The sequence below is a fragment of the Leuresthes tenuis genome, unplaced genomic scaffold, assembly GCF_036924035.1.
Source record: "Leuresthes tenuis unplaced genomic scaffold, fLeuTen1.0.hap1 SCAF_17, whole genome shotgun sequence".
Lineage (NCBI taxonomy): Eukaryota > Metazoa > Chordata > Actinopteri > Atheriniformes > Atherinopsidae > Leuresthes > Leuresthes tenuis.
Genome location: NW_027325371.1, coordinates 1,778,601 through 1,797,796, shown reverse-complemented (window position 1 = coordinate 1,797,796; position 19,196 = coordinate 1,778,601). Strand labels below are relative to the sequence as shown.

Here is a 19,196-nt window from a genome sequence, read left to right as displayed (position 1 = left end):
TTTACGATGATCTTCAGTAACAGCTCCGTTAATACTGAACCTACTAACATTATTGTTGGCGGCATTAAAGATTAAAGAAGTAATGAGTGTTTTGTTCTCCTTCTTCTCACCATTTGGAGCGAGACCTGATAAAGGCACCCTTTGCTTTCTGGAAATATAAGTCATGGAGTTTGATTTGCAGGAGAAGGAGTTCTTCTGTTTCTTCCTCTGTTGAGGAGTCGGGTTTTTGCTGGATAAGTTAGTTCTGCTCCACACAGACTTCAACTCTTCTGCTTTTCTCGCTTTGACAGCTTGAGCTCCACACTTTCCTAAAAATGTTCCCAACTCATATTTAAGGAGTTCCCAATTAGTCCCAAAAGAGTTTTCATTGTTTGCTTTGGACCAGTAAAATGAGGTCATATCACTGATCCTTTTTTAGTTTCACTATTTTGTAGCATAGAGCAGTTAAGTTTCCAGTAACTGGAACAAATGACAGGTGTTAAAGCAGTGAGGACATTAATAGAGATGCATATTAATGTCATGCTTACATCATCCTACATACATTTTAAAGGAACAGGCATATGAAGAATGCAAAACAGAAAAATATGGAAATAAAATCTTTATAAAATAAAAAAAGCTCCGTTTTTTTTTATTTTTCAGACTAAAAAGCTGCAATTTGTAAAAATTATACATTTTCATCGATGAAATAAAGTTTTTAGATAAATAATTAAACGTTTTATCAAAAAGTCTAAAATCATTAAAAAGTCTAAATGTTCAGATAATAAATACAAATTTAATGTAAAAGAGAAAATATCAAAATTATTTTTGAAAACATTTGTTGAAGATTTTAAAAATTCAACATTTCAAACACAAAGTCAAACATTGTGAGACTGAACGTTAAAAATAATGATGTAAAATGATGTAAAATATCAAAAGTCTGCGATCAGAAATCAATAATTCAGTCTATAATTGCACATTATCAGGATGAACCCTGGCTGCTCACCAACCTTCTGCTCATTGGAGCAGAACCAGAGAAGATCTGTCAGCAGGTTGGAAATTCATCTGGGCTGATTGCAGCTCAGTGATTCCTCTCTGATGTCACAGTTTGTCACATGTGCAGCAAACTAACTGCAGCTGACAGCAACTGAATGGTCTCAGCTGCAGTGAGCTGCAGAGAAACACAACATACTGATATTCAGTGTGAAGCTTTGACTGGAAACACAGAAAAACAACATCCTGGAAGAATGGCAGCTTCCATCTTTAAAGGACTGGAAGAGGAAGAAGTTTCCAAGGAATCATTTAGAAGAGTTTTAACCAGAAACTGACTGAATCCATGAATCTGAAAAGGTGTTTCTGAGTGAAAGAGACAGACATGTAGAGACTGAACTATCTGTTCAACAGTGATTCTCTGACAGGAGGAAACTCTTTATGCTCAACACAGAGACACTGAGGAACCAGGAAACCAGAACCCAAACCCAGGAAGCAGAGGTTCTTCAGTGAATGTGGTGTTGAAGGTGTGGAGGTGGATCAGTGTGTCAGAGGAGACTCTGTAGAAGGACAGAGTGCCAGCAGGACGGTCCACATACACTGCTGCTCTGTTAGAGACAGAGGAGGAGATGGATGTTTTTGTGTTATTGTGCCAGACAGAGTAACCAAAACTATCAGAGCGATGATCAGAACAGCAGAACAGACTCCAGGACTGATCGTTCCTTCCAAACAAACAGTCTCTGTATCCTCCTCTCCTGCTGATTCTTCTGTAACTCACTGATATATAAACCTCTCCTCTCCACTCGACCTCCCAGTAACAGCGACCAGTCAGAACATTTCTACACAGCAGCTGAGGCCAGAAATCAAATCTGTCTGGATGATCAGGATATGACTGAACCTCCTCCACACGTGTCACCTTCCTGTTGTTGTCAGACAGTTTCAGGTATCTGTTCACTGTGTTTGTGTCGATGGTGAGTCGACAGGAATCTGATGGAGAGAACAAACACAATCCAGCTGCAGTTATTGATCTATCATCTGTTCACTTTGATCAGTGAGTGATGTGACAGTGTGAAGATGGCTGGATGTCATGAATCAGATGAAGAACACACTTACACTTCCTCAGACCTGGTGTCAGCCATCGTTCTCCAGCAGGCTCCACCCTGAAAGGAGGGGGGGGGGTCAGAGCAGCACCGTCTCTTTCAGCATGCACACATGGACATTACATGGCTCTCACACACACATTGTTCTACACTGAGGAAGATGCTGACTGCTCATGAGTCCTTCACACAGCCCCACTTGAAAAACACAGAAATATCCCTTTAACTGGATGAATAAAGTCTCTGAATCTGCGGAATATGTTTCCTTACAGGCTGTGCATTAACCAGCAGATGATTGCTGGTATGTATGTTTTCTTTGTGGCCCATTTATCTCAGAAATGACCTGATAAACCTCCATCATTCTGACAGATCCATGCTGTTTTAAGGGGACACCGGCTAATGCTGGCAGACATTTCCTCCTCCTCCTGACAGAGGTTTGCTCCTCCCTCGCTGCTCCTCATCACTTCTAACCAGCTCATGAGCCGGTGAAAGGAAAAGGAGCCGACTGTGTCTGAAGTTATGGAAATAAGTTATGAAAGTATGAGGACAGTATGGGATGTTTCAGAAGTTTCATCTCCACTTCGGATCAGACTTAAATTACACTGAAAACATCTGTACGCACGGTCTGAGGAATGTGTGAAGTGTGCAGATTCTCTTTATTTAATGCAGGAACATCTGTATGAGCGGTTTGTGTGTTTGTGTGTGAGATGGACTCTAGACCCACCCGGGGTGGACCTGCCTCTCACCCTGTGGCTGCTGGGATAGGCTCCAGTTCCTGCCACCATGAACTGAATTAAGCAGGTAGAGAAAATGGATGAATGGATTTATGCATCTGGTCCCTGGACTTTGGATCATTTTGGATGGATCTAAAACTGAATTATTTGGACACTGTAACAGGGAACTTGTTTGGTGTAAACTAAAGGCAATATTTGAGCAGAAGAACTTTAAACCAACAGTGAAGCCTGAAGCTGTAAATGTAATGGTTTGGGTCTGAGGCAGGGCCCGGTCAACTCTCCATCACAGAATCCAACATGAATTCTTCACCATTTCAGAGGCTGTTTGAGGGAAAAATGTGAGACCATCTGTCCAGAAACTGCAGCTGAAGCAGAGGTGGACCATGCTACATGATAATGAGAGAAAACATTCCAGTAAACCCACCAAGAAACTTCTCCAAAGGAATCAGAAACACAGGGTTCTGGAACAGCTCAGTCAAAGCCCAAAGACAAAGAAGATTGGGAAGACAATGACCAGGAAGGTTTCTCTGAATCTGAAAATCACATTTATGTCCATTCAGAGTATGACAGTGAGTTTAAAACAGGATGAATTTGATGTTGAACCGATGCCAAAGTGAGCAGGTCAACAGCAGCAGCACCAGTTCAACAGCAGCCAGTCAGCAGAGGCCCATCAGGGCCAGAAATGTGGACGTCATTAAGTGGTGAAACTGCACGGATCACCTGATGCAGCTGGACTGAGAGGTCAAATGTGTGATCTGTGACCATTTCTAATTTAAAACCCTGACTGTGTGTTTTTAACTCCTAACTGTGATCATTGGTGAGTGAGAACGAACTAACAAAGTGAACGGACTGTGGACAACATGTCAGGTTGGTCTGAACTCTGACCTGGGAGTCAGCTGACTGACGTTTAACATGAACATCATCACATAGTGAGATGTAAGCTGTATCTCTGGAAGAGGGAAAAGTCAGGAAAACAGTTATTCCACAGTTTTTCACCCTTTATGTAGAAACTGTGATGTTTTTGAGCTGCAGACCAACATAAAGCTGTTAAATGTTCTGTGTAAAGATCTGCTTGAGTGAACAAAGGAAAAAGGCTCCTACATGTAGGTTCATATAAAACTCAGAACCAGCATGAAGCAAAAAGACAGGGCTGACTGAAGGACAGAGAACATGTTTCCAGCTCTTCCTCCTCCATCAGACATTGTGTGATGCTGCAGCAGATCTCTCCATACCTGAGAGTGTCCAGCCTCCACTGTGGATCCTCCAGTCCAGCTGATAGCCGCTTCACTCCTGAGTCTCCTGGATGGTTGTAGCTCAGGTCCAGCTCTCTCAGATGGGAGGGGTTGGAGGTCAGAGCTGAGATCAGAGAAGCACAGCCTTCCTCTGTGATCAGACAGCCTGACAGGCTGCAGAAAACAACACAAATGGCAGATACTGAGAGAAAACACACCAACAGCAGACCATCCTGAACAGGTCAGCTGTTCATCCATGACTGTAAAGCAGAATTAAAATGATCAGCAGTTGAACAGCTGAATGAATCCTGACCTGAGAGCTTCCAGGTTACAGTTTGGACTCTGCAGTCCAACAGACAGCTGCTTCACCCCTGAATCCTGCAGGTTGTTGTTACTCAGGTCCAGTTCTGTCAGACTGGAGGACTGGGAGCTGAGAGCTGAGGACAGAGCTGCACAGCTTCTCTCTGAGAGGTTACAGCCACTCAGTCTGAGGAGGAATAACAGGAAAAGAGTTAAGTTATGTAATTCTTAATTATTCACATTAAAGATGGTTAAATTAATAAATAATGATGACATTTATCCTAATTCTACATTATAAAGTGTTGCCACATTCTTGCAGCGTGTTTCTTTCCGCTTTATGTGAACTGATCTGATGTAACTGTTTGCTGTGAATCTGTGTTATCTACAAACTGAAATTATCTGAGAAATAACTCTTTTCTCTCCTTTTAAAGTAAACAGAGTATTTAAACATATTTATCTCTGTACTTACACAGCTTTGTTGGAGGCTTTGACCACTGGCAGCAGCCTCAGAAGAGCCTCCTCTGAAGCAGAGTATTTCTTCAGGTCAAACACATCCAGATGTTTTCCTGATGACAGTAAGATGAAGACCAGAGCTGACCACTGAGCAGGAGACAGTTTATCTGTGGAGAGACGTCCTGAACTCAGGGCCTGTTGGATCTCCTCCACCAGAGAACGATCATTCAGTTCATTCAAACAGTGGAACAGATTGATGCTTCTCTCTGCAGACAGATCCTCACTGATCTTCTTCTTGATGTAATCAACTGTTTCCTGATTGGTCTGTGAGCTACTTCCTGTCTGTGAGCTACTTCCTGTCTGTGAGCTACTTCCTGTCTGTGAGCTACTTCCTGTCTGTGTCAGCAGGCCTCGTAGGAGCCTCTGATTGGTCTGCAGGGAAAGACCCAGGAGGAAGCGGAGGAACAGGTCCAGGTGTCCATTTGGACTCTGTAAGGCCTTGTTCACAGAACTCTGATGGAAGAGTCGAAGAGAATCTGCAGATTGATCTTCTGTTGTTTCAGATGTCTGGGAGGATGTTTGTTGTTCTTTCTGCTGATTGACACCAGAGCGAAAACCGAACATATTTATAAAAGACTGCAAAAAAAGAGATGTTTGTGCCCCGACAGGAGCTGATGATGATTGTTGTTCTCCCATCAGATTAACTCCAGAGCTGATGAAGGTCAGATGGACATGAAGAGCAGCCAGAAACTCCTGAACACTCAGATGGATGAAGCAGAACACCTTCTCCTGGTACAGCCCTCTCTCCTCTTTAAAGATCTGTGTGAACACTCCTGAGTACACCGAGGCTGCTGAGATATCGATGCCACTCTCTGTCAGGTCTGATTCATAGAAGATCAGGTTTCCTTTCTGCAGCTGCTCAAAAGCCAGTTTTCCCAGAGACTCAATCATCTTCCTGCTCTCTGGACTCCAGTGTGGATCTGTCTCAGCTCCTCCATCATACTTGACCTTCTTCACTTTGGCCTGAACCACCAGGAAGTGGATGTACATCTCAGTCAGGGTCTTGGGCAGCTCTCCTCCCTCTCTGGTTTCCAACACATCCTCCAGAACTGTAGCAGTGATCCAGCAGAAGACTGGGATGTGGCACATGATGTGGAGGCTTCGTGATGTCTGGATGTGGGAGATGATGATGCTGGCCTGCTTCTTATCTCTGAATCTCTTCCTGAAGTACTCCTCCTTCTGTGGGTCAGTGAACCCTCTGACCTCTGTCACCATGCCAACACAGCCAGGAGGGATCTGATTGGCTGCTGCAGGCCGTGTGGTTATCCAGAGGCGAGCAGAGGGAAGCAGGTTCCCCCTGATGAGGTTTGTCAGCAGCACATCCACTGAGGTGGACTCTGTAGCATCAGTCAGGGGCTCCTTGCTGTGGAAGTCCAGAGGAAGTCGACACTCATCCAGACCGTCAAAGATGAACACAACCTGGAACTGTTCAAAGCTGCAGATTCCTGCTGCTTTGGTTTCAGTAAAGAAGTGATGAACAAGTTCCACCAAGCTGAACTTTTTCTCTTTCAGCACATTCAGCTCTCTGAAAGTGAATGGAAACATGAAGTGGATGTCCTGGTTGGCTTTGCCTTCAGCCCAGTCCAGAGTGAACTTCTGTGTTAAGACTGTTTTCCCAATGCCAGCCACTCCCTTTGTCATCACTGCTCTGATTGGTTCGTCTCTTCCAGGTGGGAGTTTAAAGATGTCTTCTTGTCTGATGGATGTTTCTGCTCTGCCTGCTTTCCTGGATGCTGCTTCAATCTGTCTGACCTCATGTTCATCATTGACCTCTCCAGTCCCTCCCTCTGTGATGTAGAGCTCTGTGTAGATCTGATTCAGAAGGGTTGGGTTTCCTGCTTTAGGAATCCCCTCAAACACACACTGGAACTTCTTCTTCAGAGCAGATTTAACTTTACGTCCACATAGTTCTGAATGAAGACAAGAAATAACATCAGTAAACAGACATTTCCACCCTGTAAAGAATGAGTATTTGAACATGTGTTGTTCTGTGAGCTGAGACATCAGTAAATGTGTCATTTATCCAGCAGGTTAAATCTTTAGAGAAATCCTCTTACTGCTCTGCAGACGCTCAGCCAGCTCCTCCTGCTTCATTCTCCTCAGGAAGTGAACTGTGATCTTCACTAATGCCTCTCTGCTCCACCTCTGCTCTTCATCCTCACCCTCCCTCTGACTCTCTAAGCATTCTGGGTAATCTGGACTCAGAACCTTCTGGATCTTCTTCAGCTCCTTCTTCACAAAAGTGAGCATGTTGTCCTCCAGCAGCTGGAACAGAATACTATATGAATGAGCCAATCAGGCTGAAATCATGGAGCCAAACATCAGATCCATGTTGGACACACTGACAATCTGCTGGTCTGCAAAGTGCAGCCTGGAGATGACTGTGAACACAATAGATGGAAAAGTAGCTGTTGTACATGTACAGACCATAAATATGGAGTCCAGCTGTGTCTGATGCTGCTGGGCAGACTGACCACTGGGAACCTCTGAGCTCTGCTGGTCCACTCTGTGGAGGAATCATGAAGAATGAGCTCACATTGTGTCTGTCCACACAGAGACAAACACAAGGTAAAGGTCCATGAAGGGATGTGTGGATGTGAACAGTGAACGCAGCCATAAAGCAGCTGATTAACTCTGAAGCTGCACATCAGCAGCATCTGTGTTCCAGAAGATAAGAGCTCAGTGTGTCTCTAACAGTGGGAGGAAGCTGATGTCAGATGAAGCAGTTTGAGGGTTAGTTAGTTCCTATATACTGAGGTTCAGCTTCATATTATTGATCCATGTGACTCTGTTCATGTGAGACTGTTTGTAAAGCAGCTGACATTGTTCAGAACATTTCTTTTAGAAACAGCTCCTCTATAATAAATATCATTCTTAATATTTTCCTCACTGAAAGAGACCTGTTTTAACATCCATTCTTTCCACTCTGACAGTTTCACATGTGAACATGAAATGATGTGAATAAGAGCTCACATTAAACACAAGTTGGAATAAGAACTGTTCAGACTGACTCTGGAACATTTTACAGTGTTGCACCATTTACACTCAGCTCACCTCAGAGACCGTGAACGTTGGACTGATTTAAAGTCAATAAGACGACCCTTTGACCTGTCGCTCCTCATGGACACACAGCTGGGTTCAGGTTCAGGTTCAGGTTCAGGTTCAGGTTCAGGTTCAGGTTCAGGTCTCTGAAAGCTGCTGATAGGAAAAAAACACGTGTTTAATTTAAATTTACATGTTCAGTAAAATTCAGTTTGGATTAAAAGTAAAAATGTGACAGAAAATGATTGATTTTGAATAAATCAACAGAAAACTTCACTTTGTTTTAATAAAGAGCAGAAAGACTAAAGCAAACATCACATTACACACATGATGCAGCTGATTAATCTCATCAGAGACATCAAGAACTGATCCAAGTCTGAAATAATTCATCTGAACCATGATGCAGCCTCCACTGAATACTGACAGCTACTCACTGTTTGTCTGGTGGAACATCATGTTGGAAATGAATGATCTGATCCTTGGACCTGTTGCTCTTAAAGGACACACAGCTGGGTTCAGGTCCAGATTCGGCTGCAGATCCAGCTTGGTTCCTGTGAATAAAGGTGGTTTGGTGATGTGAGCGCTGAGCTCTGACATGGAGAAGAGTCATGGACAGTTAGAGATGGTGGTCTCACCTCTGAGCTTTGCTCTGGCTCTCATGTTCCCCACACAGAGTGGTTTTAGTGTCCTCACACTGATCCATGCTGCTGGATTCACATCAGCTCACACACACTTTCTACCTTCATCTGCAGAGGAAACACAGATCATTCATCTGCACATCAACTCAAATCCTCTTTTCCATCATCTGAGCTGTAAACAGATCAGCTGCTCCTCCACTGATTGGCTCTGATTCTCTGTTTCATATCAGTGTCTCTGAATGCAGTCAGACAGGAGTGTTGAGGCAGAGGAAGCTGCCATCAGCTGCTGTACTTCCACTACCTGTCCACTAGGTGGAGGCATGGAGCTACAGCCCAGCACACACCTCATGATCCCGATGACCATGATGAAGGATTCTTTAGTTTAGTTTTCAGAGGACTTTTTAACAGCAAATACAAACAGAGACAGATGTTAGATCTTAGCTGTGTGAGGCTTTAATAAAGCTGATCAAAAGTCTAAATACTGAGAAAAAGGAGCTGAAATTAGATCAAATGAAACATTTGAAAACAGGAAACAGGTCAACAGCAGAAACTAAAGGATGATGTTAAAGAATTATTTTAGTCTGAATGTAAAGTCTGACTGAAGCACAATGAACTCTGACCATCCTCATCATCATCAGACTAAACAAGTTAAATATATGCTGCATCACAGCTTCATCACTGACATTCAGCTCATTTTATTCTGAAAGGTCTGACAGGAAGCTGCTCTTTCGGACTTTAAAGCTGGAGACGACACTTTGATTCCAGGTACCGCAGTTCCTCTGCAGCTGACAGCTGTTATGCACAGAAATGCATCCATATGCGCGGGAGCGCGCGGGAGTGCGCGGGAGCCGTTTCAGGTGTGGATTATTACATTTATCCAATAAAGTTACAGTGATAACACTGAGCTGACAACGGTGTTTCATTCCTTCATCTTTTTTCTCATGTCTTCATGGATGAATAATACATGCACACTTATGTTAATCCAACAATTGTACAGTTTAGAGCATCTGTTTCACCTGTTATTATATTATTGTAGAAATCCTCCAAAGTAAGGCCCTGAGCAACACTTCTGCAGTCAGCCCGAAACACGGCTGGAGACATTTTCTATGAAAAATCTTTACTCAGTGTAGCCCAATGAAATCATCTAAAAATGAACCTAAAACTGTGAAACCTGATTGTTTTAATGCTTCATCAGGTAAACAGATTATGATGAAGTCCCATCATTCCATCCCAGACTCTCTTTAAAGCAGGACCAGCAGGGGATGCATTTCATAACACCGCAGAGCACTCCAGCGGGTGGTAAAGACCGCCCAACGCATCACAGGCGCCCAGTTACCCTCCATCCAGGACATTTAGCACAGATGCTGCCTGGGCAGGGTGAGGAACATCATCAAGGACGTGTCTCATCCCAGCCACGGTCTTTCCACCCTTCTCCCATCTGGCAGACGTTACAGGAGCCTCAGGAAGAGCTTCTTTCTGAGGCTGTGACCCTGCTGAGTTCTGCACCGTCACTTTAACTTCTACCATCGTCACTTCACTGCAGCCTTGCACCTTCTGCACAGCTTATGTGTCTCACTCAGGCCTCACGCCTTTGTACATATTATTCATTCTACAACACTGTCTGCATGCAGCTCTTAGCACAGTAATCTGCCCTCTCCACTCACTGAATGTGCACACCTCATCTGTATGCACTCTCTTCACAATGTACATATATTTATAATAGATATTTATTCCTAGAAGATTTCCACTGCACTTTCTGTAAATAATTCTGTATTTTGCCCTTCTGGTTAGATGCTAACTGCATTTCTTTGGCTCTGTACCTGTACTCTGCACAATGACAATAAAGTTGAATCTAATCTGATCTAAGTCCCACAGTCAGATAAACTAAACGCTGTCAGAGGTCATAGGTCGCCTTTATTCCTGTGTTATCTCTGGAGGAGGCAGAATCTCATTTATTACATGTGATACTCGCCTGCTGGGGGAGGACAAGGCGTCTGTAAAATGGAAAACTGTAAAATATCTGTTACGGTGTTTTTTTTCACAGGAAGCTGCTCTTTCTGGCTTTAAAGCTGGAGACGACACTTTGATTCCAGAAATAAAACATGAAGCAGTTTGTTTGAGAAGGAAACAAACAGAAACATCAGCTGATCATCATGCTGATTGATTCCAGTTCATCAATAACCTGATCATCATGTAGATTTGTCTTCAAACACAAAGTGATCAAAGTTTGTTCTGAAATAAGAAGCGAACATGTTCTCCAACATTACAGAGCAGAAACAAACAGGAAACTCACAGATTGTTCAGAGCTGCAGAAGAAGAAGACTCTCCACTCGACAGACTGAGACACAGGTGAGCTGCTTCCTGGAACCAGTCAGAGCAGAGTCCACCTGTGATGGAGGCGGGACAGATAGAAGCTGTCTGACCAGTGGAGTTCATGTTAAAACACGCCTCCAAGCTCCTGAACAACAAACTCTGAACTTTGTTCTGCAGTTCTCTCTGAGATTCAGCCTCTAACTTCCCCTCATGAACATGTCTCTGCTTCCTGTAGGGCTGTCTCTGCATCAGAACAGGTGTGTTCAGGTGTGACTGATGTTCACCAGCTCAGGATCAACAGTGAAATGAACTCTGGGTGAACAGACCACTCATCCTGGCAGTCAGGGAGCAGAGGGTGGGCTGAACTGGATCCAGGGTTGGCTTTGAGTCAGTCTTTAATCTCAGTCGATATTTTGCTCTGATTTTCCTGCTGATGACCAGTTTTGATCTCAGGAGAATAAAAAAAGATGGATTTTAAGTCTAAGACAAAGGTGTTTTTAGCAAACTGGGTGGAACATTTCCCCAGAGTTTTAGGTGTGTTTGACTGCTGCTTTTGTCCTGCGTCAAAGCTTCAAACTAAAGGTGTATTTCTCTGTTTCTCCCAGCAGAAGCAGGATTTAAACATTAAACAGCAGCACAGTGAGCCTCAGAGCTTCATCATCAACACTTCAGCCACAACAAGCTTTGAGTGTTTCACTTCTGTCTTTCTGAATATTTCATGCTGTTGCCTCAAACAGCCCAAATGTAGTGTGGTGTGGACAGAATTTATGCTCTTATGCTGCTGACTGTAGAGAAAGACTTTCCTGCTCTTTTATTCTGAAATGTTCCCTTCAAAGACTCAGAAGTGTCTCCACAGTGATGCCTGCAGGATGAGCTGAGAAAGCCTGAAGCTGCTGATGCGGTTCAGCTCTTCCTTGACCCCCTGTGATCTAATTGTGTTTCCATCAGCTGGTTTGGGCTGAATAAAGTAGTGTGTGCTGCGGCCAGCAGGGGGCGCTAAAGGCTGCTGTCCAAATAAACAGAGTATCGGTGGCTCACTGGAAACTAAACCTGAAGGAAGAAAACACAAGAAAAAGCAGAGAAACATGGAGAGAGATCTGCAGGAATCCTTTAAACTGCTGGGACTCTTCTTTTATATCAGTGCTGCTCATGTTTATTGCCTCAAACAGCTGATTGATCATGTGATCAGTCATGTGGGGAAGGTGTTTAGGAATGATTCACAAAAGCTAAAGGAAACAAAACTTTCCTGTAATTTTCTGTTTGGTTTTCAGATGTTTGGTGGTTCAGACGGTGGATAAAGAGCAGAAATAATGAAAATCTGGGCCCTCTGAGGGCCGAAGCTCAGACAGTAAATGTTCAGGAGGGCAGGAGTCGATCAGGACACCCGCCTCCCCTCCCAGAGGAGATTCATGTTGAAATAACACAGAAACAAGTGATTTATCCAGAAAAAGTGTTTCACTTGGATTTGGTTTTTAATATGTTCTTAAAGGGTGGATAAAACCAACAAAGACAAACATTCAGAAGCACAGCTGCTGGCCTCTGCAGGCAGATAGACTTTACAGGCCATAACCAGCAGAGAACACATCCCACAGCAGCCACCTTTGATAGCCTGAGGAGTCAATAATTCATCTATCTGAGCAGCTCAGAGTGACTCCATAAAACTGAGCCCATCATGGAGACTTCAGGAATGGGTGTGGCTAAATCCCACAGTCAGAGAAACTGAACAGAGGTCATAGGTCGCCTTTATTGCTGTGTTATCTCTGGTGTAGGTTCCTAAATAATGAAGCCATGAGCTGGACGCTCTCAGCCTCGTTATCCACCTCACACTCAAAGGAAAAACTCCACAGGATCCTCTCGTTAGTTTCCTTCATTTACTTATAAAATAAAGCAAGATGCAACAGTCCAGCATGACCATCCACAAAAATGAGAAATACAAATAAAAAGAGTGAGGTCAAAAAACTATGTGGCTCCACTCAGGGCCGTAAGCAGAATAAATACTGAGGTCATGAGTCACAACTCCTAAAAAGGATAAAGAATAAAGAATACCGAGGACACGACCTCTGTGGCCTCAATGGTAGTTACGGCCTTGGCTCCACTCCATGATGCCTGACGTGACTAAATCACAGTGTCACACACTGCTTGTTCACAGATCAAAGCTTCTGCCAGGTCTGAAGTCTCTTTCAGAGCTGAGATATAACTACTGAGCAAAAAACACCAAAGACGTGCACAGATTGTCTACAGGATGCAAGCCAGGTTTTTATTTGTCAAACACAGAGCATTTGGTTTACTGACTCCATGAGACTTTCTGCTGTTAGCTGGGGATGGAGCTAACTAACTGTTACTACCAGCAGTGATGAAGAAGGACTTTTTGGAAGAACTTGCTTCTATCCATTCTTCATCCATCCGTTCTTCTCCTGATGCTGTTCTGTTGGGCTCTGAGTGCTTCAAAGGTACAGCGCTGCAGGTACCGACTGCAAGCAAAGTCACAGGGAAACGTGGACAGGATGTTCAGTGATGTGGGAGTTCTCCATATGAACAGGTGGAATGGGCTGGATAACGAGGCCCTGAAGGGGCTCTCTCTACCTGACGCTATGAAGTGAGGGGAAACTGACAGATTTATCATCATATTCAAGGGAATAATGACAAGTTATATTATTATTACTCATATTATGGCCATTTTATATTGAATATGTCGGCATTTTTTATTTAAAAAAATATGATTATAATTAATTTTATTAAAAAAATCATATTTTAGGGGGGCTTCAGCCTAATGACGCCACTGTTAATAAGTAGTTTTATTGCACTGCCATATTTATACAACTTTTAAATTTTGGGACACTCTGTAGATAAAGTTCTATATTTTTAATCTATATTTTCAGCTGTTCTGTCATTATTTATTCTAACATAATGTTTTGTATAAACTACTTTAACTGTTGCATTGTGACTCCCTGCTGCTTGCTGACGTCATTGTCATCATGTGGACTGTAACAGAGAAACTACGATCATCACTGCCCTCCAGTGGTCACGGTCAGTAACTACAACTCCTCACATACAGTAATACTGATGTTCTCACCAACATTACTCCTCTTACTGCAGGATTCTGGCTCTAATGTTCATCAGTCTGATAATGAGAGAGTCAGCAGAGAGATAACTGACTGATATGAACTGATTAAAGGTTCTTCAGCTTCTTTATTTTCTCGGTTAAATTCACTCTTTTTAAAGTAAAAAAGCTCTTTCCAACAGCACTTTGATTTCAGATGGTTTTATCATTTATATTCAGCCTGATTTTATATTTTTAAATGAGATGTGGCTGAAATCTGGAGATAATTCTCAGCTTTCTGAACTATACCCTCCAAGTTGTGACAGTTTGAACCAGCCCACAGTATGTGGCAGAGCGGATTTTTACATGTTTTTAACTCTCTGTGACTTCTACAGAAATATTGTAACTTGTGACATTCACACAGCATGATGGGAATCTCAACCCTCCAACATTAAAAGTTCCAACCATGTAGATTTGTCAGCCCGTCACCACGATGAGAACAGCCGCATTCATTCAGCGCATTCTTGGCTGGAAACTTCTTCCAGCGTGTTATTGGACACCGCTTCTTCACAGGATTCGTGGAATCGCGTCAGGACACGCGCGCATTAAAACATTGTTAAAAGATAAAGAAAAGAAAGAGACGGATTTTGGTGGGAAATAGTTTGGGCTACAGTACGATTGTTTAGTTCTCTGTGCGGGTGTTCTCAGCTCTTTGAAATGAATCATAGCGCCCTACGTTGGCTGCAGACAAATCCAAGCAGGTGTTGTGCTGCAAATAATGAGAGACTTAGCAAAACCTCACTGACAGCAGCAGCCATCAAACAATAACTTCAGGGACCTGCAGACTGTTCTTTCCTCTGGACATGGGTGCAATCGGGCATAGTTAGGAGGAGCCAGCTCTCCTACAGCTTCTGTCGGGGAGAACTACTTCGGCACGACACCGGTCGTCCCCTCTCAGGCACCGCGGCGTCGAGTCGCTGAAGGACTGAGAGCCAGTTAGCTCGGGCAGCTTCGCTGACATCGTATCTGTGACGGCAGAGTATGCAGCCAAGTTCTCTATAATCTGCTCAAGTCTGTCACGGGAATCCGACTCAGAAACTGTGTGTAACTACACATGGGAAGCGAATTCTAACCGGGATTGTGCGACGGTGTCAGAGGGCGCCATGTTGTGTGCAGCTGAGCCCGACAAACGCAGAAGAAGAGCGGTTGATGACGTCACTCTCCTGCGCCGCTTGGTATTCTTTTAAAGAAACTCTATTATTATTATCTCTTATATTATTCTACGTAAATGTGCAAAAAGCACAGCACACAAAACATTGTACAGATACAGCAGACTCCCGAGCCATCCCACCAAGAACTGTAAATTAAATTGTTTTCAGATATTATCTTTACGGTTGTTAGAAAATTTAATGGAGAAAATAAACTGCCTGAGCTCACTGTGAAAGGCAACAAAAGAAGGTTTTCTCTGAGTAAATTTACATTTATGAATGTGAAATTTCGCCATCAGTATGATGAGGTTAATAATAAATGTTTTGTTGAATTTTTCTTTATTTTTGTTGAAGTCAAAGAGCCCAAACAGAACATCCCTCTGATGTTCTGAGCTGAGCTGCAAGTAAGAACAGGTGAAGCAGGGCACCGATGCCTAATGCCTCTGGAGACCTTAAATCCAGGAGACATTCCACCCATTAGTTTAACTGAGCTGTTACTTCTGTGATGTAGATTTTCTAGATGTAGACTTTTGACAGCTGAGAAAAAATAGTTGCCAAAGCCAAATTTCTTAAGGGATTGTAAAATGAACGGATGTTGGACTGTATCAAAGGCTTTGTAGGAATCCAGAAACACAATGAACCCATCATCCTCCACCATTTCTGGATAATCCAACATGTCTCGGACGAGCCTCACATTATCTGCAACATGCCTCTTCTTCATAAAGCCTGACTGTGTTTCCATGGTAACAGAGTCCAGCTCTGATCTGAATCTTGTTGCCAATAAGTGAGCTAATATGTTGGAATCGTTCTTTAGTAGCAGGTCGCTCGCCAATTGTCTAAAAGTAGATTTTCCTTTTTCGCTTTGGGAATTAAGAGTGAGAGTAAATGTGTTGGGGGGGGGGGGGGGGGGGGGGGCATTGGTTATTTCTATATTCTATAAAGACTTTCTGTAAAAAGGGAGTCAGTTCAGCAATGAAAGATTTCTAAAATTCAGCTGTTAGTCCATCAGACCCTGGAGATTTATTGTTTCTGAGCTGATTGATGGCTTGCTGCACTTCTACAGCAGATAAAGGCCTGTCACAGGATACTTTATCTGCTTCACCTGTTGTCTTAACCCACAGGGAATTTAAAAACTATCAGCTGCCGATTGACAACATTTGGAACTGTACAGGTCTTTAGAACAATGAGAACAAAAACCTGCTATTTTACGATGATCTTCAGTAACAGCTCCGTTAATACTGAACCTACTAACATTATTGTTGGCGGCATTAAAGATTAAAGAAGTAATGAGTGTTTTGTTCTCCTTCTTCTCACCATTTGGAGCGAGACCTGATAAAGGCACCCTTTGCTTTCTGGAAATATAAGTCATGGAGTTTGATTTGCAGGAGAAGGAGTTCTTCTGTTTCTTCCTCTGTTGAGGAGTCGGGTTTTTGCTGGATAAGTTAGTTCTGCTCCACACAGGCTTCAACTCTTCTGCTTTTCTCGCTTTGACAGCTTGAGCTCCACACTTTCCTAAAAATGTTCCCAACTCATATTTAAGGAGTTCCCAATTAGTTTTCATTGTTTGCATCCTTTTTTAGTTTCACTATTTTGTAGCATAGAGCAGTTAAGTTTCCAGTAACTGGAACAAATGACAGGTGTTAAAGCAGTGAGGACATTAATAGAGATGCATATTAATGTCATGCTTACATCATCCTACATACATTTTAAAGGAACAGGCATATGAAGAATGCAAAACAGAAAAATATGGAAATAAAATCTTTATAAAATAAAAAAAGCTCCGTTTTTTTTTTATTTTTCAGACTAAAAAGCTGCAATTTGTAAAAATTATACATTTTCATCGATGAAATAAAGTTTTTAGATAAATAATTAAACGTTTTATCAAAAAGTCTAAAATCATTAAAAAGTCTAAATGTTCAGATAATAAATACAAATTTAATGTAAAAGAGAAAATATCAAAATTATTTTTGAAAACATTTGTTGAAGATTTTAAAAATTCAACATTTCAAACACAAAGTCAAACATTGTGAGACTGAATGTTAAAAATAATTATGTAAAATATCAAAAGTCTGCGATCAGAAATCAATAATTCAGTCTATAATTGCACATCATCAGGATGAACCCTGGCTGCTCACCAACCTTCTGCTCATTGGAGCAGAATCAGAGAAGATCTGTCAGCAGGTTGGAAATTCATCTGGGCTGATTGCAGCTCAGTGATTCCTCTCTGATGTCACAGTTTGTCACATGTGCAGCAAACTAACTGCAGCTGACAGCAACTGAATGGTCTCAGCTGCAGTGAGCTGCAGAGAAACACAACATACTGATATTCAGTGTGAAGCTTTGACTGGAAACACAGAAAAACAACATCCTGGAAGAATGGCAGCTTCCATCTTTAAAGGACTGGAAGAGGAAGAAGTTTCCAAGGAATCATTTAGAAGAGTTTTAACCAGAAACTGACTGAATCCATGAATCTGAAAAGGTGTTTCTGAGTGAAAGAGACAGACATGTACAGACTGAACTATCTGTTCAACAGTGATTCTCTGACAGGAGGAAACTCTTTGTGCTCAACACAGAGACACTGAGGAACCAAGTGACCAGGACCTGAATCCAAACCCAGGAAGCAGAGGTTCTTTAGTGAATGTGGTGTTGAAGGTGTGGAGGTGGATCAGTGTGTCAGAGGAGACTCTGTAGAAGGACAGAGTGCCAGCAGGACGGTCCACATACACTGCTGCTCTGTGAGAGACAGAGGAGGAGGAGGAGGAGGAGGAGGAGGAGGAGGAGGAGGAGGAGGAGGAGGAGGAGGAGGAGGAGGAGGAGGAGGAGGAGGAGGAGGAGGAGGAGGAGGAGGAGGAGGAGGAGGAGGAGGAGGAGAAGGAGATGAGTGTTTCTCTGTTATTGTGCCAGACAGAGTAACTTAAGTAACCTAAACTATCAGAGCATCTCAGACACCAGGACTGATCGTTCCATCCAAACACACAGTCACTGTATCCTCTCCTGCTGATTCTTCTGTAACTCACTGATATATAAACCTCTCCTCTCCACTCGACCTCCCAGAAACAGCGACCAGTCAGAACATTTCTACACAGCAGCTGAGGCCAGCCATTAAATCTGTCTGGATGATCAGGATAGGACTGAACCTCCTTCACATGTGTCACCTTCCTGTTGTTGTCAGACAGTTTCAGTTCTCTGTTCACTGTGTTTGTGTCGATGGTGAGTTGACAGGAATCTGATGGAGAGAACAAACACAATCCAGCTGCAGTTATTGATCTATCATCTGTTCACTTTGATCAGTGAGTGATGTGACAGTGTGAAGATGGCTGGATGTCATGACTCAGATGAAGAACACACTTACACTTCCTCAGACCTGGTGTCAGCCATCGTTCTCCAGCAGGCTCCACCCTGAAAGGAGGGGGGGGGGTCAGAGCAGCACCGTCTCTTTCAGCATGCACACATGGACATTACATGGCTCTCACACACACATTGTTCTACACTGAGGAAGATGCTGACAGCTCATGAGTCCTTCACACAGCCCCACTTGGAAAACACAGAAATATCCCTTTAACTGGATGAGTAAAGTCTCTGAATCTGCTGAATATGTTTCCTTACAGGCTGTGCATGAACCAGCAGATGATTGCTGGTATGTATGTTTTCTTTGTGGTCCATTTATCTCAGAAATGACCTGATAAACCTCCATCATTCTGACAGATCCATGCTGTTTTAAGGGGACACCGGCTAATGCTGGCAGACATTTCCTCCTCCTCCTGACAGAGGTTTGCTCCTCCCTCGCTGCTCCTCATCACTTCTAACCAGCTCATGAGGCGGTGAAAGGAAAAGGAGCGGACTGTGTCTGAAGTTATGGAAATAGGTTATGAAAGTATGAGGACAGTATGGGATGTTTCAGAAGTTTCATCTCCACTTCGGATCAGACTTAAATTACACTGAAAACATCTGTACGCACAGTCTGAGGAATGTGTGAAGTGTGCAGATTCTCTTTATTTAATGCAGGAACATCTGTATGAGCGGTTTGTGTGTGAGATGGACTCTAGACCCACCCAGGGTGGACCTGCCTCTCGCCCTGTGGCTGCTGGGATAGGCTCCAGTTCCTGCCACCAT

General features: G+C 43.1%; 2 protein-coding genes across 2 annotated transcripts; both read right to left on the bottom strand.

Annotated features, from left to right (window-relative positions):
* Nucleotides 1-1,338: 1,338 nt before the first annotated feature.
* LOC140273175 (NLR family CARD domain-containing protein 3-like) lies at nt 1,339-10,049 on the bottom strand. Its single transcript, XM_072368689.1, has 8 exons — nt 9,859-10,049; nt 7,270-7,360; nt 6,900-7,107; nt 4,799-6,752; nt 4,343-4,516; nt 4,030-4,203; nt 2,080-2,126; nt 1,339-1,953 (listed from the first exon to the last, which is right to left on the bottom strand). The coding sequence occupies exons 1-8, from the start codon at nt 10,047-10,049 to the stop codon at nt 1,412-1,414; spliced, it is 3,381 nt and encodes a 1,126-aa protein (XP_072224790.1). The 3' UTR covers nt 1,339-1,411.
* A 7,072-nt stretch (nt 10,050-17,121) lies between these two features.
* Nucleotides 17,122-18,898, bottom strand: LOC140273174 (stonustoxin subunit alpha-like). The gene is made up of 3 exons (XM_072368688.1): nt 18,831-18,898; nt 18,436-18,518; nt 17,122-18,309 (listed from the first exon to the last, which is right to left on the bottom strand). Exons 1-3 carry the CDS (start codon nt 18,896-18,898, stop codon nt 17,648-17,650), a joined length of 813 nt encoding a protein of 270 aa, XP_072224789.1. The 3' UTR covers nt 17,122-17,647.
* Nucleotides 18,899-19,196: the final 298 nt, after the last annotated feature.